The following is a 24,157-nucleotide window of genomic DNA, read 5'->3' as shown; positions in this document are numbered from 1 at the left end:
CTATTGTTTTTTGTTTTCATTTGGATTTTATTAGCTTTGTTGAGATAATTCACATACCATACAGTTTACCCATTTAGAAGTCAATGATTGTTAGTACATTCTCAGAGTTGTGCAACCAACACCAGTCAATTTTAGAACATTTTCACCACTGCAGAAAGAAACCCCTGCCCCATATTCCCCAACCACCTTCAGCCCTAGCTAACTATTTTTGTCTCTATAGCTTTGCCTATTTTGGATCTCTCATATAAATAGACTCATAAAATGTGTGGCCTTTGTCTCTGACTTTTTTCACTTATCATAATAATGTTTTCAAGGTTCAGCCATGTTGTAGCATGTATTAGTATCTAATTTCTTTTTATTGCCAAATACTATTCCATGTGTGGACATACTTTATCCATTTATCAGCTGATGGATGTTTGGGTTGGTTCCACTTTTTGGCTATTATGAATAATGCTATGAACGTCTGTATGTAAGTTTTTGTGAAGATGTATGTTTTCAGTTTTCTTGAGTATATACCTTCTACTTTCTGGAGTAGAATCACTGGGTCACGTAATATCCATGTTTAGCTTTGTGAGGAATTCCAAATTATTTTTCAAAGCAACCACACCACTTTATATTCCCACCAGTCATGTATGAGGGTTACAATTTTGTAAGCGTCCTTGCAATGCTTATCTTTTTGATTAGAGACATCCTAATGGATGTGAGCTATCTCATTATGGGTTTGAGTTGCATTTCTCTGATGGTTAAATGATGATGAGCATCTTTTCATGTGCTTATTGGCCATTTGTATATGTTTTTTGGAGAAATGCCTATTAAATATTTTGGTTGCTGTTGTTACTTTCCTAATATCTCTTTGTTTCTTCCTCTAACCATACTAATCAAGTGTATCACTTTCAGATTAATGTTCTTAAAATGCCTACTGATTTGTTCATTCCTGCTCAGAAACCTTCAGTGCTTCTCCTTGGCTATGGTATTGAATTTCTTTAAAACTGGGCTAAGACGTTTTACAGGCTCCATATGATCTCTTTGTAGGTCTTTATATATCAATAGAAGCTACTTGCACTAGCCAAAGTGAGGCACTGGGTTTTCTTCAGACATGCATGTGTCTATCACACAATGGAACCCTAGACTCTCTCCCTTTAATTTAATGGCATTTATTGATTATTTTAGTTTTTACTATACCTGGCTTATATCCACTTCTAGGTTATGAATATGAGGTCATATACTGTCTAATTATTGTCCTCCTCAAAACCTAAAAGTGATTGAGTTATAAAGAAATAACACTTTAAGTTGAAAGCATGTTAGAATTTATTCTTGGGAATTCTTTCACTAACTCCAGTCTCTTTCCTTAGCAATGTCTGATTCTCAGTGAAAGATATTAATATTTCTCAGATTCTAATTGTTTCTCCCCTCCCCATTCTCAAGCTACTCTGAGTAGCTGATTTACATTGGGCCAGGCTTCTTAAGACTTCTTTTTTGGGGCAGCTTATTGTTAAAACCTTTGATTTAAAGAATTTCTGATAGATTGTTTCAACTTTTCAGGTTACATAAGTAATATACATGCTTTTTATTTTTAAAAACTGAGTAAAATAGTAAAGTGAGGAGTCCTTATCTTATTATTTATCATCTCAATCCCCAGATAAATAGGTTTATATTCCTTTAGCCTTTTCTTTGCATAAACTATCTTATTTGCTATCATTACTGTCATAGTAAGAAAAACATTTAATGCCTAAATGCATTATGTCCTCAAGAAGACATAATTCTTAGCCATTTATAAGCTTTTTAATCTTGGGTCTAAAAATCCTGAGAATGTACAAGTATAGGGCAAAAACATTTTAACAAAAACAAACACCATGAATTATGGATAAAAGCTATTTGCATATTTAGCAAAAATATCATTAGATATGGGACAAATGGAGAACATCAGATAATGAACAATAAAGTGCCAAGTTGACTAGAATCAAGTGTCCTTCATAATTCATTGTTTACTTCTTTGCTTTTGGTGCTAGAAACCTCAGAACTAAGTTTTTTTGCACAAATCTCCTTAATTGACATTGTATTTTTTAGTCTGCGTTAATGGATTAGCATAGTTTTTTTTTTTTTTTTTTTTTTGCTAAGCTCTTCAACATCTTCCAAAATTCAAGGAAGGCATAAATATGCAAGTGTTAAGTATAAATGCCATGGTATATGGTAATGGTGTGAAGAGAAAATGACTTTGGTCAGGAAAGAGAGATCAATATTTGACTAGAGTTACTGTGAAAGGAGGTAGTGCTTGAAGCATTGCTACTATTTAAAAGTAGAGGACTTCCCTGGTGGCACAGTGGTTAAGAATCTGCCTGCGAATGCAGGGGACATGGGTTTGGTCCCTAGTCTGGGAAGATCCCACATGCTGCAGAGCAGCTAAGCCCGTTTGCCACAGCTACTGAGCCTGTGCTCTAGAGCCCGCGAGCCACAACTATTGAGCCTGTGTGCCACAACTACTGAATTCCATGCTCCTAGAGCCCGTGCTCCACAACAAGAGAAGCCACTGCAGTGAGAAGCCTGTGCACTGGAGGAAAGAGTCGTCCCCACTTGCCGCAACTAGAGTAAGCCCACGTGCAGCAATGAACATCCAACACAGCCAAAAATAAGTAAATAAATAAATAAATTTATTAAAAAAAAAAAGAAGTAGAAAGGTAGGGACTTCCCTGGAGGTCCATTGGGTCAGACTGCGCTCCCAATGCAGGGGGCATGGGTTCGATCCCTGGTTGGAGAACTAAGATCCCACATGCTGCCTGGCATGGCCAGAAAAAAAGTAGAAAGGTAGAAAAGGATCTTTCAGGAATGAACATGACAGAGCAAATGATGTGAAGGAGGGAAATGCCAAGACTTCCCTTGATGTCCCTAAAAGCCACTGCTGCAGAGCAGGGACCCATGAGAATTAATGGGAGTGGATCATCTCCTTCAGGTGTGTCAAGGCTACCAAAAAAAAAACATTGCTAAGGGAGATGAGAAGTAACCAGAGTTTTTAACAAAGAGCAGACAGCTGGATTTGTGTTTTAAAAGTCGGTGTAGGGACTTCCCTGGTGGCGCAGTGCTTAAGAATCTGCCTGCCAATGCCGGGTACACAGGTTCAAGCCCTGGTCTGGGAAGATACCACATGCTGTGGAGCAACTAAGCCTGTGTGCCTAGAACCTGTGCTCCGCAACAAGAGAAGCCACCACAATGAGAAGCCCATGCACTGCAATGAAGAGTAGCCCCTGCTCACCACAACTAGAGAAAGGCTGCGTGCAGCAACAAAGACCCAATGCAGCCATAAATAACTAACTAAATAAATAAACTTTTTAAAAAAGTTGGTGTAAAAGACTCATAGGGAAATTTAGGGTCAAAAGTTAAAATGTTACTCTGTGGTTCTGCTCAAATTTATTTCTTTAACTCTTACATACGTACATTACACACATGTATGCATACATTATTTGTTTACAATGTATGTTTGCTAATTGCTGCCCCTTACCAGATGAGGGCAAGTAGAAAATTTATTTCAGAGAAATGACACGTATTATAAGTTGTAGCAGAACAGTTTTAAAATATTAAATGATAGTACTGTTGATAAGTGGATTGTTTAGAGAACTTCATGTGTGTGTGGTTTTTTTAAAATTTATTATTTTTGGCTGTGTTGTGTCTTCGTTGATGTGTGCGGGCTTTCTCTAGTTGTGGTGAGCAGGGGGTACTGTTTGTTGAGGTGCGTGGGCTTCTCATTGCGATGGCTTCTCTTGTGGAGCACAGGCTCTAGGCGCGCAGGCTTCAGTAGTTGTGGCATGCGGGCTCAGTAGTTGTGGTGCACGGGTTTAGTTGCTCTGTGGCTTGTGGGATCTTCCTAGACCAGGGTGCGAACCCGTGTCCCCTGCATTGGCAGGTGGATTCTTAACCACTGCGCCACCAGGGAAGTCCCAGGTTCCACTGATTTTTACTCTTGCATTTCCTGGATCATTCTTTATTCTTTATCTCCAATTCCATGGTCTGGGTCCTTTACTTTGGACATAAGTCTGTTTTCTTACATCCTTCCCTGTCTTTAGCCATTTCCTGTTTAATTATGTTCTGTACATAACTTCCGCTATTATACTGAGCTTATCTGTGTTTTGATGCTTGCTGTATGCTAGCATTATACTTAACGTGGGCAAAATAAATTCTTTGGTATTTCCTAGAAATTTTTTAGTCTCAATCCTTACTCAAAACTCATCATTTGAGGAAGAGAAACCATCTTATTTTAGTTATTACAAATTGAAATTAAACATTACTGCATTTCCCCAAATTTACTAGAACACCGTATATTTAGCTCCCAATGCTTAGAGACCAGGAGAGTCCTTCATGCTTTAAAGTCAAAAGTTTATATCCAGTTCTGCCCAGCCAAGACAGTTCTGCTACAGAGACCTCATGTAGCCTCTCATGACTTCTGACCACAGAGGTAGCACTTGCTTTAACTGGTTTTAGCTCTTAACAGTTCATCATACTGCTCATCATACCTGGTCTCAGCACCCCTGTTTTTTTTACCTTGTTCATTATAGTCTCCTGATTCACAAAATAAATTGGATAAGCTAAGGATTTACTTCTACTTTCTTTAAATTGTCAGGATTTTAATTTTGTATTGGAGAGGTAGGATGAAGAATCAGTCGGGTGAAAATGTTGACCTTCAGAACAGAAGAATCAGAAGAACATTAATAAGTACCATGAAATCATATGCAATAGATTGTGTGTGCGTGTGTAAGTAACTATAAAGCAGGGCAACTTGTTTTCTACCATGGCTAATCATTTGGTTCAACAAATGTATTAAACGCCTGTCAGGTTTAAATCACTAAGTTATAAAGACTGGTTATAACCTTGCCATGAAGGGGATTACAGAGTGAGTTAAACAAGTAAGAACTGATAAACTTACTAAGAACTAAGGCAGAATAGAAAGCTGTAGGACCCATATATAAATAGGAAAATGCTGTGGGGGCATAGAACAGGAACAGTTTGACTTACTAGGTTTAAAGAACCATCCGGTCAAAGAGAAGGGGGTATTTGTCTCTCAAGAAGTAGGATTTTATTGGGTGAACAGGAAGAAGGATCATGAGTGGAGGGGGTAGCACGTATGAGGCATGAAAGTACTAGGCACTTGGGAGGGACAGCAAACAGCTAAGAGTGGTTAGACTACCACAGGCCTGGGTGGAGTTTGGTATAGGAAGAGGCTGTAAACGTACAGAGTAAGCAATGTAAAATGCCCCAGAAGAGTTTAAACTTCATTTTGCAGGCATTAGCCAATCATTGAAAAGCATTGACATCACATCTGTTCTAGGAAGATAATTCTGGTAGCTGTGAGAGATTGCATTAGAGAAGTGAGAGTAAAAACAGACAGTTGTTAGAGGCCTCTTGGAGTAGCCCAGGTGACAGATGATATTGACATTTTTCTGATTCCTTTTCTTCCAGTTTATAATTTACAGTTTTTTAATTCCTTTAATTTACTATGGGAATTTAAATTTTAGGAAGTAGTACATTGATCTATTTTAGAATATTAGGACTGTAATGAAAGTTTTATGCAATATAAGCTTTGAGATTTGAACACTTAAATAATTTCTCCTGTCCAGGCTTTGCCATGACCCTTGGGTAAACTTTTAAATTTTGTTGAGCTTGTTTTTTTTTTATGTATAAAAATTAAGATGATAATACCTATCTCACAGAATAGTTCTGTGTATCGAAATGACAGTCTTTAAGTGCCAGACATAGTAAACACTAACAGTTGGTGTTGGTTTCCCTGACTCTTTATTTTCCCATTTAAAGTTTCCTAAAATGGCTCTAGTGGGGTTGGATGGGAGTACTTGGCAAAATAGCTTTCAAAAGTTTGAATCCTAAAAAGCCACTAAGGGCAGGTAATTTCCTCCCTGTCAGGCCTGCATTGCTCTTTGTTCTAGGTTTAATCAGTTTTAGAGGATCACAAGAGCCCCTGAAATAAAATGAGCTTATGCATGAGTGTGTGGGCTGTTTTACCTTTTCTCAGACCAGAAATGTATTAAAAATAGGGATTTTATATTTTTCTTTGGCAATCCTGTGATTAAATTAGGCTTTGTATTAAGTGATAGGGCTTTATAGTACATATTAGTCAGAGATAGGTCTGATCCCCACTTGAGTATTTTCTGTTCTGAAAGACATTTTACTTAGTGTTTCTACCTAGATGTCTCATGAGCATCTCAAATTTTATATATTCTTTATAATACGCTTGACTTCCTGCCCATTCTACCCTTCTCAAACTTGTGCTTTCCTAGATCTTTTCCATCTTATTAAATGATAGCACCTTCTATCCAGTTATTCATGCCAGAAACCTGGGAGTTATCCTTGCTTCTTTCCCCTAACTCACTCATGAAATCTAATCCTGTTGGTTCTCCTTAGAAGATGCTTATTCCTCCCCATATCCATGTTTACCACCCTAGTCCATACTACTGTCATCTCTTAATTAGATGGCTCTAGCAGCCTCTTAAGCATAAAAGGACAAAAGTATTTGATAAACATGAAGTTGGGAGATTCAGGGCCGCCACCTGGGACTGTGCCTGCTAGGGTACCCAGACTGTCTATGTGCTGGTCTGTTTATTGAGCTTCTTGGGTAGCTGCTATATAAACTTTTCTAGCAACTCACAAGGGCCCATTAGTCTTGAAGGGCACTGGCATTCTCTGAACTTTGCTGTTGGAGTATATATCCAGGTGGTAGAATATTTCCTTGGCTGTGATCGTCTCATTTATAGGGGACTAGTGAGTTGTCTCCTGTGGGAACCAGGGGGTGCTCTACTAGATTTGAATCTACTCTTCGTACCTTCCACACAGTGCTTGGACAAGGCTATTTCATGGCAAAAGTGACTAACTCAAGGGTGAAGGCTAAGGATGTAAGAAGCTCTTGCTAAGATAATGAGAGATATATGAGATGCTAAAAATAATCTTAGTTTGTAACTCTCTTCTTTCATTGGCTTTCTAGCATGCTTAGAATAAAATCCAAATTCCTTATCTTGGCTTACAAAGCTAAATGTGATCTTATCTCATTTACCATTTTTCCCTGTTTTGCTATACTTTTCCTCAGGTATGCCAAGCTTTCGTACCTCTGTCTGGAATTTTCCCTTCTTCCTACCTTCAGTCCTCACATGGATAGCTCCTTGTCATTTAGATGGTTGCTTAAAAGTACTTCCTTAGAAGACTTCTTTACTGCCAAGTCATACTCTGCCACATTAGGCTGTTTTTCATCACAAGGACTTATCTCTAATTGTAAACTGCTCTGTCCACAGTTTAGAGCAATATCTGATAACATGGTAGGCATTCAAATATTTGTTTACCAAGTTTGTCAGTGTACCTTTTAATTGACCTCAAGATTTCTGGGACTGTTGATACTGACAGTTGGGGGGGGTCTACTGATGGGAATTTGGTTGGATGGTGTGGGGAAGTCCTATATTTTTTAATATGATGGGAAGAAATACAAAGGTTATATGTGAATAAAATTTGTGAATATTTTAGAGCAGACTGCTTCTCTGAGTAAAAATAATAATGCTGTGTTTAACCTTTATGAAATTAAATGGATTTGAAGGATGAACTAACATCTCGAATATTGAAATATTTTCTATTTTATTTTACTTAGTCATTTCAGCGAAACTTAAAGAAAATAAAAAGAATTGGTTTGGGCCAAGTCCTTATGTGGAAGTCACAGTAGATGGACAGTCAAAGAAGACAGAAAAATGCAACAATACGAACAGTCCCAAATGGAAGCAACCTCTTACAGTGTAGGTTTGAAAGTATTTTCTGTGGTGTATTTTGTTTAGTAGGTGAGCAGAAATGCAGCTTTAAAAAAGTTTCTCACTTTTTTCTTTGTTCCTCCTCTCTTTTTTTTTTCCCCTCTTATTCCCCTGTTCTTAGGGCTCCTCCTTCTAGTCTCCTTTCTCTTTAATTATTTGTTTTCCCAGTCTCTCCTTTTCATTGCATTGTTGCCGCTGAAAAGTAGCTGGGAGATCCCAGGGTCACTGGCCTAGAAAGATTAGCAGCTCTTTCCTTAATTTAGGTTTGAAATAGAGGGCTATGAGTAGCTCACTTCATTTTTTTAATTTAATTTTTAAAAATAGTTTGTGTTTTTTAAAATTACAGTGCCCCCATAGAACCTACACAGGGGTTTTTTTCCTTTAAAAAAAATTATGCTATACATTTTATACTTAACATACATAACATCCTTTTTCGTTGAGCACGTATGGGTCTAATATCCCTTATACAGCTACATAATATTCTTTAATATGGATGGACTGTGATTAATTTTACTAGTTCCCTATTGATCGGTTGGTTTCTAATGTTGTGCTATTAGACAGTGTTGCAATATACATCCCTGTGTATATGTCTATATGTTTGTGTTTTTAATCTGTCATTCGAATTCATAGAAGTAGGATGTAGCTCAATTTCAACACTTATTGACGAAGCCTCAGATGTTGGTAGGAAGGGAATTACAGGTTGAAGAGAATTATAGGTTACTTTTAATTTTTCTACTAAAATGGAAGCAAATGTATGATTTATCAACAAATGGATTTTTAAATAATATAGTGTATTTGGTTTGTATATTAAAGTGTAGTTCAAAATATAACCAGTTATCAAATATAGACAAATTGCTTTCATTACCTAACATTTGGAATTCTTGTATTTTTTCTCTTAGAGAAACAAACCTGTAACTAAAAAAAGTTTTATTTCTAAATGGTGAGATGAGACATTTGAAATGATAAGCTCTTCTCTTCACATGATATACATGCTTATATGGACAGTATTTATTCCTAATAAATGACAAAACAAATTAGCTAAACCTATATTATTGTTTAACATGGATTTTTGAAGTTGTAGGGCATCTTGATGTACTTTATGATTTTGAGCAAATGAATGAAACTTAAGAATTTACTGAAGGTCATCTTGAAACCTATTTGCAGAAGTATCATTCTAATAATGTTCCTCATCTGTATTTATTTCAACATCGTTTCTTAGACTTCATTTTTAATTAGTGCCCCATTAGAGATTTGATCTAAATTAAACAATATGTGAGTAACATTTTTTAAAAAAACAAATCTTCAAAAGGCCACAGCCTCCATTAGCGACTGGAGATGTTCAGAATAATAGACTGAATACTCATCTACTTTCTACCAACTATCTGTGCTCACAATAAATGTACTTTAGGGCTCTTGAGCCGATAATGACATGAACTCCTTACTGGTTTAAAAGTTAAGAAAAAAGAAACTCTCCTTGTAGCCCTATATGGTAGTGTTATTCTTAAGTCCAGATGTTCGGGGGAACATAGCCCAAGATCTTCTGAATTTTTAAGTTGCAGCAGATTGGGCTGCAATTTTAACACAGCTTCCATTGTTGGGTAGTAGGCTTTGCAGACTTCTCTCAAGATTTGAATTGAAATAATTTAGAGTAGACCTCAAAGTAAAATTAAATTTATTAACTCTTTTATTCCATCCCCGGTAGGTTATCTAGTGTTCCTGTTTTTCTAATTGAAATAGTTTTTATACAGTTTATTGCAAATTCAGATTTCTATTCTGTATTGGCATTTAGCAAGGTCTGGAAGAGTCTTTATTTGACAGTTGTCCCGGACACTTTGCCTCTAACAGTGTGAAACTTGGGGTAATATAATCCTCAAATCATTAAGTAGCTGACCGAGAAACTTCTTAGTATAAATTTTAATGACAGAGTTTCGTTCACAGTCTGCCACCGAGTGGCTGTGTGATCTTGGGCAATTTGCTTAACCTCTCTGAATATCAGCTTCTATATCTGAAGATGGGAGTGGTAATTCTCACCTCAGGGTTGCTGTGAAGATTAAACAAAATAATCCTAAGCTCAGCATACTACCTGACATAAAATAAGGATTTAATTAATAAATTAACTTTTTTGTACTACGAAAGTAAAACTGATTTTTCAACAGTTTGTAGCATGGTGAGCACTTTTACTTTTGTTGATGATATACATGCATGAAATTGCCCCTATAGTTCAGTGACAAGTGAAGATGGCCATAGGCAGTATTGGTTGTACGGTAGACTGTAAGGTGTGCAGTGAGAAGATTTTAATTATAATTTATTTACAATCTTGTTGTGATATTTAAGGAAATTATTTTTCACCTTTTTTTTCACCTGTAGTATCGTCACCCCTGTGAGTAAATTACATTTTCGTGTGTGGAGTCACCAGACATTGAAATCTGATGTTTTGTTGGGAACTGCTGCATTAGATATCTATGAAACATTAAAGTCAAACAATATGAAACGTATGTATGTAAAAACAATAGAATATGCTCAGCTTTTGTTTTTCTGCAAGAAATTCATGTGCCAAATGTGAAGAAACTATGTTCACTATTTGTTTTTAGGTTTACTTGGTTATGATATTAATAGGGAGATGAATCTTGAACTGTTTAATGCATTCTGAGTAACCGTGGTTTGGCCATTCATTTTGGATCTGATATTTTAAATAAATATTTATTTAATAAATAGGTATTTATTGAAGGCTATATACTCAATTATGGAAAACAAAAATATAGAGCAGAGCTGAAGGAAAAATGTAATCTCACTACAGAGAGACAAATGTGGTTAATATTTTGACATTTCCTTTTCGAATGCTTATTTTAAAAACTTCCTCATTTTAGATGGTTGTGGTTTTATTTATACATGTATATCTCTATCTTTAGATATCTATATATACTTATAGATACATAAAAACTTGAAACATGCTTATTTTAATTAATATATCATGATTTTAAAACATGTAATCCCTTGAGTATCTAAAACATACTTCAAAGGATTTTATTTCTCATTTAGGATTTATGAGATGAAAATTCATTCTTAAATTATGTTTTCAGTCAATATAAGTCAGGCATATATTGCTGAGTAGTCTTAGTTGTCCTGCTGGCTCATTTTGTAAAAGAGAATGAATATAATAAGTGAGATGATTAAGCTATTTAGTATCTTACATTGTGGATATTAACCATTAGGAAATTTTGTTCTATTTTTAAAATGTTTTTGGCATCAAAAGGCCTGAAACCTTGGGTGAAGTATATTAAAACAAATTGTGTACACATAAATGTAAAGTTTTTCTGACAGTTTTGTTTTCAACAGTTAAGACTTAAAGGAAAAAAAGTGACCATTTTCTATAATTTTATTCTCTTCCAGTTGAGGAAGTAGTTGTGACTTTACAGCTTGTAGGTGACAAAGAACCAACAGAGACAATAGGAGATTTGTCAGTTTGTCTTGATGGGCTGCAGCTAGAGTCTGAAGTTATTGCTAATGGTGAAACTACATGTTCAGAAAGTGAGTAATCACTTATTATATAGGGTCTTTAATGATTCTTCTTACATTAGCCACTGTAGTATGTTGTAATTATTGCTGTTCTTTTCCACATTAAAGAGATTATTTTATTTCCTTTTTAGAAAGAGACATTTTTCATTTTAAACTTTTAGTGCATTGTTTCTATGAGGAAAACATTTTTCTATAAGTTGAAAAGCTAGCCAAGTAAAAGCCATATCACAGTTGGCCCTATGAGTGATGAATTGATTTATAAAGTGTCCGTTCTGTAGGCCAACAATGGCAGTTAGTATGGCACGTTTGATGCTACACCTTCTCCAGTGCTAATGGCAGACATAGTTTACTCTCTGTAGCAGTGTCTGATTGAGTTTAAATTTGACTCGAAATCCTTCTTAGTACTGTACCAGACAAGCCAGTAACAAGCTGGAATCCATTTGCCATTCCTCTTCCATTTTTGTAGGCTACATTTATTGAGATGTCTTTGAGTTATAATGATGACAGAACCAATTCTTTATATGTATGCTGATATATTTTACAGTTTATGATTTACTCGTGTTTGTTAAAGGAAATAAATGAGCTGTAATTAAAAGAAGTTGGCTAGCACCTGAGTTAGTGCCTGCACAGCTAGCATGCTTAATTAAAACCACTTCTCAGTGGATTCCCTTTAGATATTTCCAACCCTTATTAATGTGCTAATAAGTGTATTTTCACTTGAAACACAGATTGTAGAGGCCCCAAGACAAAGCACGTATTAATGGTCTCCTTGATTAGTCTGACAAAGATCTTTTTGTTTACTTAGAAACTGCCTTATGAAACATTTTGCAGTTGTCAGGTGCTGCTGTACTTCTGTTCCTACTTTGGAAGACTTCCTACTTCCTTTCTAACTCATGACCCTTTTTAATAGCAGAACCTTTAAGATAGTCCTGGTGTGTCTTCCAGTTTGGTTCTTTGGGGTTAATGAGGGTGGAAAGAAACTTCTGAATTCGTTAAACTGCTTCAGAGTTGACATGTTCATCTTAATTGACTGTTATTCACAGGAACTCTGTAATAGTTACATTTTTCTATAAATTGGAATTCCTGAAGGTAATAAAAGTTAAGTTACATTGTTAAACTGCTCTAAAACCTCAGTATTTATAGCTTCCTAAGTTTTTTTTCCCTACAAATTGAAACTGCTACTAATGCAGAATATTTAATAATTAACAAAAGTAAAGCATGTCAGCCTTCATATTTCAGAGTAGATTCTAAACTGCATATTATACTTATGACTTTACTGTTTGTTTCCTACAGAAGTGGACATTTCTATGTAACCAGTTTTTGACTCAAGTAGGAAAATAATTGACAGAATTTAATCTCATTCTTTGAAGTAAAGAGAGGTTTTAACTGGGGAGTCACAGTGGATTTTAGGGCTAGAGTTGCCACATACAGTAGCTGCCATTTGTTTAATGTTTACCATGTGCCAGGCACTGTGTTGGTGTGTTTACATATATATTCATTTAACCATCACAATTTTGTAAGACATTTTGCATATAAAAGAAAGTGAGGCTCTGAGAGTTTAAATAGTATGTCCCGTATCACACCAACAAGTGCGATGCAGAGTCAAGATTGAAACACAAATATTTGTTGGTTTCCTTTTCTTTCCAATATACTTTCCGTTTCACAGTTAAAAACTTAGGAACTTTAAATGAAATCATGAGTTGTTATAAGTAAGCAAAGAAAACCCAATTAAGTCCACAAGCATCTGTGGTGGGAACTTCACTTGTATTGTTTTTTGATTGATTCCATTTCTGTAACTTTAACTATAAGCCAGAAATGAAAATTAGAGTTTAGCGCTAAAATTGAATTTCTGTCATCTGAGCATTGTTTGGTTGGTTTCTTTTGTATTCTAATATTTTTCTAATGTTACAGGGTTTTAGTGTTTTTTTCTCCTCTGTGCGTTCAGTCAAGTTTTTGTGGCTTTGCTGTACAGCAAAAACTAATACAACATTTTAAATCAACTATACTCCAATAAAAAATTAATTAAAAAACAAAAAAGTTATTGTGGAAGAACTCACGGGATTTTAGACTTTAATATTTTTGGTTAATTTAAAAATAATGCTTATAAAAAGATCTGTCTGAATTTTGGTATTAAAAGTCACCAAATAATAGCTTGTTATATATTTAGATATACTGTGAAGATTTTTCTAATAAGATAGATAGCATTATCTCTTTTGATAGTTAAATTTTCATTTTTTTGGTAGATAAAATTTTCATTCTTTTTGGTGGATAAATTTTCTAAAAATGGCAGTTATATAAGTAAACTCTTTTTCAGGTGAAACAGATTTTACTCACTGTGTTTGTTTGTTCTTCCCACTTCAAGCTTTATTTAAAAACCAGAGAGCTTTATGTTCCCATTCTACCTCCCCTACCACTGTCTTCACTCAGGGAACAAGTTTAATATCCCAACTGAGAGTGTCATTTGTAACATTTTCTTTGATACTCTTCCTTATTTTTCTGTTTAGGAAATAATTACATAATTTCTCTTGATGTTTTCCTTTTCTTTTGACTTCTTGGGTGGGTGGTGGTGGTTGATTGTTAGTTTAACACCTGTCTTCCCAAATATGGCATTCAACAAGAAACACTGAAAAGTATCATCATCAAAGGCATTAGTTTTCCTAAAGAGAAATAAAAGTCTATTTTACTTTTAAATTTATGATAATAAAATAGGAACATATTCTTGTAAAGATCTTTATTCTTTACCATGGATGCTCTGGAAATGTATTTAAAATTAATTTGGGGATAGTTGTTGGCATATGTGACCTCCGGTTCTTATTGTGTATGTTCCATTTTGTTTTGGTTTTATCTCATTCTTTCCCAGTCTTTCTCATTAAACTCTAGTTTTTGTGGTTTCTTTTGATTTTAGAGTAAATAGTCATTTTCATTTGTGATTATAATGTTTCTTTTCAGTAAAATAAATTCTAAGAAACTAGATGAAGTTTTTTGCTATACCAAATATTATTTGAAATTACTATATCTCCGCTGGGTCTGGGTACCAACTAATTATTTGATAGAGAGAAACTTTGCTGTAATGGTATTTTTTAAAATTTGACTTATATTTGATTGATTATTTTAAATGTTTGCTCAGAATATTAACTAACATCACAAAAAAGCCAGCAAAACTTCCTTTACACACTTACGTTTTTTTAATCTTTATCAGTGCTACTTTAAAAATGGAAGTATTGGGAATTCCCTGGTGGTCCAGTGGATAGGACTTGGTGCTGTCACTGCCAGGGACCCGGGTGTGATCTTAAGAATTAGAATATGAACGATATCATTGCATCCACCCGTGTTCTCCTCCCTATATCAATCCTTGTCTTTTTCCTAGAGATAATCACTGTTCTGAACTTTGAATTTATCATTTCCTTGCTTTAAATTTTTTTCACATATGCATGTGTCCTTTTGCGCTCTATGAAAATCAGTGTTGCCTTTTAAGATTTATCCATTTTGTGTCTGTAACTCATTTATTTTCATGGCTGTATAATAATCCATTGGGTGAATGTACCACAGTTTATCCTTTTTTTTTTTTTTTTTTTTTTTTTGCGGTACGCAGGCCTCTCACTGTTGTGGCCTCTCCCGTTGCGGAGCACAGGCTCCGGACGCGCAGGCTCAGTGGCCATGGCTCACGGGCCTAGCCACTCCGCAGCATGTGGGATCTTCCCGGACTGGGGCACGAACCTGTGTCCCCTGCATCAGCAGGCGGACTCTCAACCACTGCGCCACCAGGGAAGCCCCAGTTTATCCATTTTTATGTCAGAGGACATTTGGGCTCTTTCCAGTTTTTTGCCATGATGAACATAAGTGATACAATCGAACATTTTTGTATTTATATATGTCTCCTGGTACATAGGTTGAAGGGTCTTTGTAGGCTGTATGCTTGGGAGTGGGATTCCTAGGATATGACACAAGTGCATTTTCAGCTTTACAACATTTATTGTTTCTTCAAATATGCCTCTTTTTTGTTATTCTTTTAATTTTTATGAAATTTACAAAATAGATACTTAACCTTATAAAGTGTACAATTCATTTCCGTTTAGTGTATTCACAGTGGTGTGTATCCACTACCTCTCATTTAAAAACTTTTTCATCACCCCCCAAAACCAAACCATTATCCGTTAAGTAATCACTCCCTATTCCCCCTCCCCTCCATCTCCTGGTAACCACTGATATGTCTCTATGGATTTGCCTCTTCTGAGTGTATCATAAAAAAGGAATCATAGAGTATGTGACCTTTTGTGTCTGGATTCTTTTGCTTAGCATATTAGTTTTGTTTGTTTGTTTGTTTTGGCCACGCTGCGTCTCTTGTGGGATCTCAGTTCCCCGACCAGGGATTGAACCTGGGCCACAGCAGTGAGAGCGCAGAGTCCTAACCATTGGTCCGCCAGGGAATTCCCTGGATATTTCACTGTGTGTATATATGCCACAATTTTGTTTTATCCATTTGTCCACTGATGGACATTCGCCTTATTTCCACCTTTTGGCTATTAATGAATTATAAATAATGCTGCTATAAACATTTGTGTCCAAGTTTCTTTGTGCATGTCTTGGATATATACCTAGGAGTGGAATTGCTGATGCTTGTTTTTGATAGTTTTTTATTTCTTGCTTGTTAGTTTTCTTTTGATGAGTAGGTTTTTTATATTCTCCATTTGAAAATTCCAGTATCAGAAATATTTGGGGATATAAATGTTTTGACTCTCCTTCATTGAGGCTTGTTTTCTTATATGTTGTGGCTCTTTGGTTGCCAGTTTATATTTGATCTTAGTCTGGGGGAATCTTAAGGGCCTAATAAGTTGGGGACTCTTTGGCCAGAGAAAATTTCTTTTGCTTCTGTTAGTGCTGGATGTGTCACCTACCTGGGAATACTTTAGCTCCTTTCCAGGATCCCCAGCCTAATGTGGATGTCTCTGGTTCAGCCCCCTCACCTTGTTTCTGATCCACCTCAGAGCCCTCAGGGTAACCCTGTCTTTCACATTTGCTTACTGCACCCTGCTCTTGCTCTAGTATCAGTTCACTTGTTTGTTCATTTTGCTTTTGAGATTGCTAGGCACCCAAGTAGTAGAAATAGTGTGTTAAATTGCTTCATCTAAAAGCTGGTTCTTCTGTGGCAGGAGGATCCTTTTCAGTAGAATAGAAGAGATCTTTGTTGATCTTCTAACAAAGTGTCCTCTGGATAAAATGTGTATTTAGAAATCTGATCAGGTTTTTATTTTTTTGGAGGAAATTTGGATTGGGAATACTTTTAAACAGCAGTATGTTTATAAAACGCCAACTTAAGTACAGCCTTTTTCCTCTTCTTGGACATTCATTGTATAAGTGTTGGATAGATTTATATTTTTTAACTATTCTCTTGTTGAAAGCACAAGATTAGATCTAAATAAATTATGTCATAAATTTCATAGTTATGGCTTTACTCTGTGTTGAAGTGAAATAAAAGATTGAACAAAAATAACCCTTGTTTGAACTTTGAAATGTAAATGTCAGGAAACAATAACAGTTAATATTTATGGCGTGCTTATATGTGCTGGGCACTGTTCTAAATGTTTAATTTTCATAACTGTTCTATGAAAGTAGGCATCATTATTGTTCCCATTTTATACACGAGGTAAAAGGCACAGGAAAATCAATAGTATTCCTCTAAGGTCACAAAGTTAGTACATGTTGAACCTAGAATACAGACCCAGGCAGTCTGGCCTCAGTCCATGTCATTAAATATGTACTATGCTTCACTGTAGTAAATGATAAAGTTTAGAAGTAGCAATTATTGGTAGAGTTAAATGGATTATTTCAAATTATCTTCTTATTTTTTGAAAAAAATGGAACACTGATTGACTGATTTTAATTTACGATATTTTGTTTCGGTTTTCTGATTTCATTTATGTCATTTATCAGCTATTTTAGGGGAATATATTCCATATAAAAATAATTCTTATAAAATTGAAGCGTACCGTTTTCAGCCAAAATGTATTTCATTGTACCGTGTTTTTTAAAACCATTTTTAACAGCTTTATTGGCATGTATTTTATATTTCATAAAATTTACCTATTTCAAGTGTGTTAATTTAATGATTTTTAGTAATTTAATGAGTGATCTAATCATTTACTGTAAATCAGATTTAGAACATTTTCATTCGCTAGTAAGATCCCTCCTGCTTATTCACAGGAAATCCCATTTTGACCTCTAGCCTAGAGCAACCACTAATCTATTTTCTGTCTCTAAAAATTCATCTTTGCTGGACATTTTATGTAAATGGAATCATAACAATATGTAGTCTTTGTGTCAGGCTTCTTTCACTTAGCATAATGTCTTTTCAGGTTTATCAGTGACATAGCATATTTCAGTAGTTTGTTCCTTTTTATTATTGAATAATTTTCCATTGCATAGGTATGCCACATTTTATCTATCTACCTGTACCATTTTTTTAAAATGTAACATTTCTAGATAAGACACTTGCCAACCTTGCTGAGTATGATATAGTAGTAGTATAGTGGTGACTCAGCATCTTTTTAATGAATTAGTTCATTAATTATGCTTTGGAGTAATATAGTGATTTCACTGTTTGAAACTAGAGACTGTATTTAGGGACTATTATTCTTTAGCTAAATGGACCTAGACTGTTAAACTTGAGTTCTTTTTGCATTTCATAGTTTTTTAAACTTCTCTATATACTGTTTTTCAGAATCTATTTTATCATCGTCCTGCTGGTAATCAGCACTTTTTTGGAGAGGTAGTTGATTCCTCCCCAAAAGATAACTAAAATACATTTGAATTAGAATCAAGCGCGACATATTTCAAACAAGGCAGAAGCAGCATATGAGTAATATACCTTGACTAATTAACATCTCTTACACATAATAATCATTTGCACAAAATTTTGGTAAAACTTCTCAATCACAAGAACATTTATCATATTTTCCTTTTAAATATCATGTTGGACTTTAACTCTGTTCCAGTATATTCTTTACTAGAAAGATTTGGTGAAAGGTTTTGTTTACATAGCATGTTTAAGAAAAAGGTGCAAACCACTTTCTGAAACTCGTTTTCTGTACAACTTTTATTGTTAAAGGTGCTTCACAGAATGATGATGGCTCCAGACCCAAGGATGAAACAAGGTAAGAGTTCACTTATTACCTACCACAGAATGCAGAAAGAAACAACGGAGAATGAATAAGTTTCATTTTAGTCAAAACTTTTAAATTCAGATTGATATAAAAATGAGTATCAAAAATTTCAGGGCTCAAGGTAAGCAAGGAAATATTTATGGAAAATTCAAGACCCTAAGCTTATATGACTGCAGTTCTCTAGAGTAGGCCAGAGATACCCAAACGCTAATACTTTTTCAGCTTATAGAAAAGTGAATATGTTGCCACTTTTCCAAAGGTAGGAAAGTTCAGAATCCCAGGGTCATCATTGGGCTATTTTCTTTTCTAGGAAAGCTGGGCTATAATTTTTCTCACTGGGATTAAAAAGCAATAGAAAAGGTTTTTAAAATTAATAACTGTCTGTAGACTGGAAGACAACTTATGCCTCTTGTGTTTCTTTTTATTTTTCTGTTTCATAGTTTTTTTGAAGTCATGAAATTTCCCTCATAAAGATGTTTTAATACTTCAGATTTCTTTGGTCAAATAACCTCTCTTTTGCCTAATAAACCCGTACTTTTGCATTAATAAGTGAGAATGTGGTAGAATTTTATAGTGCATTGAAAGGTTCTGTTTTGCCACTCTCATTTCTTTTTTGCAAAATCTCTCTTATAATACTTTATGAAACTACTCTAGACGGCTGTAAGTTTCTTGCAAAGGCATTGCTAGAGCCCTGGCTTCATGCCATTTATTTAATCAATGCTTTACATTTTCCCAAGTGAATCATTGTTCACAAATAATCTGAGGAACAATGTCTTCTAGGTTTATGAGACTGCCAGACTAATCTTTGAGCATGTCTTTTGTGTTAAGCATGAATTCCTTTGCATTAGCCTTTTCCAGAGAGCATACCTCTGAGATGATGGGTTTGAAAAACATTTTGTAAACTGTCAAATGCTGTTTAAATGTTGCTACACAACAATCATGGTGGTGAATCCCTTGCTTTTGTTTGCAGACTTCATAACTACAAGGCATGTGAACAAGGCAAAACCTCCCCCTCCCCCCAGTCATTTAAGAAGCTTACTAAACAGCTTTAGGTTCTTTTACTGTAATTCAAGCACTGCCTATATCATCAGTATAGTCCTGTTGGTCTCCTTTCCCCCATAGCATGTCTGGATGTTGTATATTTCTCAGTGTTGTCTTCTGTCACTTTTATGAATTACCAAGATGATTGGTGCCTGGCATTCAAGATTTTGTTTTTGGATGTGCCTTCTTGACTGTTAATCTTTGATTTGTATATTGTGACCTTATTATATTAGCATCTTGGTTCTCCATGTTTCGATCAGGTACATATGTATGGTGAGATAAGCAGGGGTTTGTAAGAATGAAGCAGAAAACAAAGCCATAGTAGCACTTAATTTGTAGCTAATTGCTTTTCACATATAATGGTGGTGATAAGTTCACACTGACAATTCTATACAGTATACAGGTTTCCATATTGGTTTTCAAAATTCATCTCAGGTTTTAGCTCCACAGTCACTCATTAAAGGAACTAAAGTTAACCACCAGTGCTATTTTGGTATCACCATGTTTCTCAAGCTTCAGAGTACATTAGAATCACCTGGAAGACTTGTTCAACAACAGATTGCCCAGTCACAGATTGCCAAGCCTTGTGTCCTCCTCCCAAATTGTTATATCTAGGATGGGGCCCAAGATTTGCATTTCTAACAAGTTTCCAGGTGATACTGATAGACTAGGTCCTACACTTCGAGAACCACTGTTCAGAAGACATACAGGTATTTCTTAGATTTCAGCAAACTATTATGGGAAATCTTTCAGTTATGTAACAAAGTCTATTTCTTGAAAATCTAGGCTTGCACAGCTTGGCAGAAGTGTCACTCGATCTTAATCTCATCCTCTTTTACTTCAGAGCTGGTTTGAATCCTGTTTCTTTTTTGAACTGCTTTTACTTGTATTTATTAGAAAATGATACATGATTTTTAAAATGTGAAACAGTCTATAAAATGTATAAAAACTTCATGGAAGAAATGGCATTTGACCTAAGACCATTAAGCATAGTTATAATTTGGATATGCATGTCTTGAGGGAATTGGATGAAGGAGTTCTAGGTGGAAAGAAGAAAAACAGTCATGGAGGTGGGGAAGAACACAGGGGTTTTATTGGAAATCTTCAGCCTCAGTATTTGGCTGAAAATAGAGTAATTGAAAGTGGGAAATGGCAGGTGGTGAATTTGAAAGTAGAATCAATCTGTATTTATTGCCTCTTACTATGTGTCAGGCAGTATGATGAACAGGTTTCCTGTTATTTCAATTAATCCTTAAATATTTTTATGAGGTAGGTATCATTTTTACAGGTTATGAGAAAACTGAGGCTCAGAAAGGGAAAGAAACTTGCCTGAGTTAATAGTGTAAGTGGCACAGTTGAACCTGGGACTGCCTTACCTTCAGAGCCTGAGTGTGTTTTACTGTTGCCTAAAGTGGAATGCTTTCCCCCCCCCCCCCGCCCATGTAAGTGCTTATCCCTCAATAAATGTTATTTTTAGTACTGCAGAGGTTGGAGCCAGATGGAGATTTTGGTTTGCAAGTATAGGCTTCTAGAATCTTTTTCCCTGGAGAGGAATGTCTTTTAAAATATTTGAACAGAGCATTGGTATGATCAAAACGCCATAAGAAAAATTATTTGACAGTCAATGTGTAGTTTGGATTGTATGGTGGTGGTGAAGGTGGGAAGACCTCTGTGGGAACTTATTACAGTAATCCACTGAGAGATAATGAGGGCTGGAACTGGAGCAGTGGTGGTAGAAGAGTAGAGAAAAAACGTGCCAGTGAAATCAGTGGGACTTAGGCAGAGTATCAAGAGGCACAGGAGAGAAGAAAAGTCAAATTGCCTGCGAGGGTAGCAGAGTCACCCACAGAACTAGAACATAGGAGGAAGAGTGGCTTTAGCATTGGAGAGTTATTCTGTATCTCCTGCATTTAGCTGATAATTTGGTACCAGGGGATGAGAATGAGACAAAGATTCGAGTTCTGATTTGGAATTATTTTAAAAGATGATCTTTGAAATCATGGAATTTGAGACCCTAGGCAAAAATTTGTGGAGAATGAAAAGTAAGATAAGAACAGAACCATAGGGACCTATATTTAGTAAAGTGGAAGAAGAGGAGAAACCAAAGAAGGAATGGTTTAGAAGTGGGGAGTACAGGATTAGAAAAGCAGTGTCACAGAAATTAAGAGAAAAATGTTTTAAAAAGATGTGTATTTAACATTATCAAGTACTGCAGGAGAGAATGAGATCTTAGCCTAATCAAGCCAGGGAAAACTGGCTGTATGGAAAAAGAAAAATCAGGTTAGAGCTTCAGCTCATCCCCAAATGAAGGTGGATTCTAGGTTTTTTAAATTGATTTTTAAAAATGAAATTATAAAACCTTTAGAAGAAAATATCTCTGAATACATTTAATTATGTAGAAATATAGAACTCTTGTATGTTCAAACATGTAAAAGCAAATGATCACTATTTAACCAATATGAAATTAGTACCTTCGGATTGTAAAAAGCTCTCACAAATAATGAGGAAAAATTATTCCTTTATAATAGAAAAATGTACAAAAGACAGACATACAGTGAGTGCATGGAAGAGGAAACTCAGATGGCCTATAAATGAAATACTGTTGAACATTCATGTTTTTATTTACCAAATTGAAAAAGATTTAAAAGTATATAAATGGGGGCTTCCCTGGTGGCGCAGTGGTGAAGAATCCGCATGCCAACGCAGTGGACACGGGATCAAGCCCTGGTCCAGGAAGATCCAACATGCCACGGAGCATCTAAGCCTGTGCGCCACAACTACTGAGCCTGCTCTCTAGAGCCCACAAGCCACAACTACTGAGCCTGTGTGCCACAGTTACTGAAGCCGACGTGCCTAGAGCCCATGCTTTGCAACAAGAGAAGCCACTGCATTGAGAAGCCCGCACACTGCAGCAAAGAGTAGCCCCCGCTCACCGCAACTAGAGAAAGCCCGCGCACAGCAATGAAGACCCAACACAGCCAGAAAGGAAGGGCAGGCGGGAGGGAGGGAGGGAGGGAGGAAGGGAGGGAGGGAGGGAGGAAGGAGCAATGGGATAATATATTAAAATGTTAAAAGTATATAAATACTTTATAGTGAAATGGGCATTTTCATATCTATCTGGTGGAGAACAGATCAGTTATTACCTTTAAAAATATTTTTTTCTTGGGTGCAGTGGTTGAGAATCTGCCTGCCAATGCAGGGGACACGGGTTCGAGCCCTGGTCTGGGAAGATCCCACATGCCATGCAGCAACTGAGCCCGTGAGCCACAGCTACTGAGCCTGCGCGTCTGGAGCCTGTGCTCCGCAACAAGAGAGGCCGCGATAGTGAGAGGCCCGCGCACCGCGATGAAGAGTGGCCCCTGCTCGCCGCACTAGAGAAAGCCCTCGCACAGAAACGAAGACCCAACACAGCCAAAAAAATATTTTTTTTTCTTAAATTAGCAATCAATATTTCAGTTGAAAATATTTGCCTGCTTTGCCCCAGCTATTCTATCCTGGCAGTCTACCTGAAGGAAATAGAAAATGTCACTCCCTTCCGTAAAAAAGATTAGATTATGGTATGTCCATAAGATAGAGTATTCTACAGTCATTAGAAATGTTTTCAGATAATTTGGGTGAAATGCTCAGTATATAATGAATAATAAACAAAAACTCACCCAGGATATGAAACATTGTATGATCACATACATAGTATAATCAGTCATAGCCAATGCAAAAGGACGGACAAGAGATTATCTCTTAATGGTAATAATCTCTAGAATGTACGATTGAAGGTAATTTTTATTTTATAACTAGAAATTTTTATTTTGAAAACCTCTTAATTAAAATGCACTAAATACATTAGTTGAATAAATACCAAGAATTACAGTGAAGGAAAGGAGAATGAGAGGATAGCTAGAAGAGTAATTAAGATTGAGGAAGTGTTTTAATTATACTTGTGACTGAGAGGAACAATCTAGAAGAAGGAAGATGATGGAAGAGAGAAGAAAGGTGTTAAATGATGGTGAAAAGCCCTAGAGCACATTATTTGTGTCCTGAAATCAAAGACCCACAAGACAAATTAGCCTCGAAGAAGTGAAGATAGATTTTCTTTTCCCCAGAGGTGGGAAACAAACAGATGAAGATATTAGTGGCATAGAGAAATTTTAAAATAGAGAAAAAAGGATAGCTGATAATCATCATTTTAGGGAAGAGGTGGAGTCAGGGTCATCTACAAATTGGGATTAGGTATTTGAGGAGATGGGAAAAGTTTTCAATGAGCAATGGGAATGTGGCCAGGAGTAGACTAGAGATGTAGAAAATGATTGATTTTCAGGCAGTATGGACAGCCCAGTTGAAGTTGTTGAATAATGTGAACTGAAGTCCATGTTGCCTCAGTCTTTTTGAAGTGATCAAGCTTTAGGAAAGTGAAGTTTGTTAGAATAGAAAGATATAGATGCTATAGAATGGACTTGAGGACACGGGGAGGGGGAAGGGTAAGCTGGAACAAAGTGAGAGAGTGGCATGTACATATATACAGTACCAAATGTAAAACCGATAGCTAGTGGGAAGCAGCCGCATAGCACAGGGAGGTCAGCTTGGTGCTTTGTGACCACCTAGAGGGGTGGGATAGGGAGGGTGGGAGGGAGACGCAAGAGGGAAGAGAGATGGGGATAT

General features: G+C 36.0%; 1 protein-coding gene across 3 annotated transcripts in view; it reads left to right on the top strand.

Annotated features, from left to right (window-relative positions):
- Positions 1 to 24,157, top strand: part of ITCH (itchy E3 ubiquitin protein ligase) — a 112,406-nt gene that overhangs the window by 41,645 nt on the left and 46,604 nt on the right. For all 3 annotated transcript variants that reach the window (XM_029220110.1, XM_029220109.1, XM_029220108.1), the window contains 4 exons: positions 7,631 to 7,772; positions 10,152 to 10,276; positions 11,175 to 11,312; positions 18,406 to 18,451. In XM_029220110.1, the coding sequence (XP_029075943.1) occupies positions 7,631 to 7,772; positions 10,152 to 10,276; positions 11,175 to 11,312; positions 18,406 to 18,451 (451 nt within the window). The remainder of the gene's footprint in view (positions 1 to 7,630; positions 7,773 to 10,151; positions 10,277 to 11,174; positions 11,313 to 18,405; positions 18,452 to 24,157) is intronic.

The sequence above is a fragment of the Monodon monoceros genome, unplaced genomic scaffold (assembly GCF_005190385.1).
Source record: "Monodon monoceros isolate NGI ecotype Baffin Bay Population unplaced genomic scaffold, NGI_Narwhal_1 Super_Scaffold_13, whole genome shotgun sequence".
In the NCBI taxonomy this organism is placed as follows: Eukaryota; Metazoa; Chordata; class Mammalia; order Artiodactyla; family Monodontidae; genus Monodon; species Monodon monoceros.
This window is presented reverse-complemented; position numbering and strand designations above follow the sequence as displayed.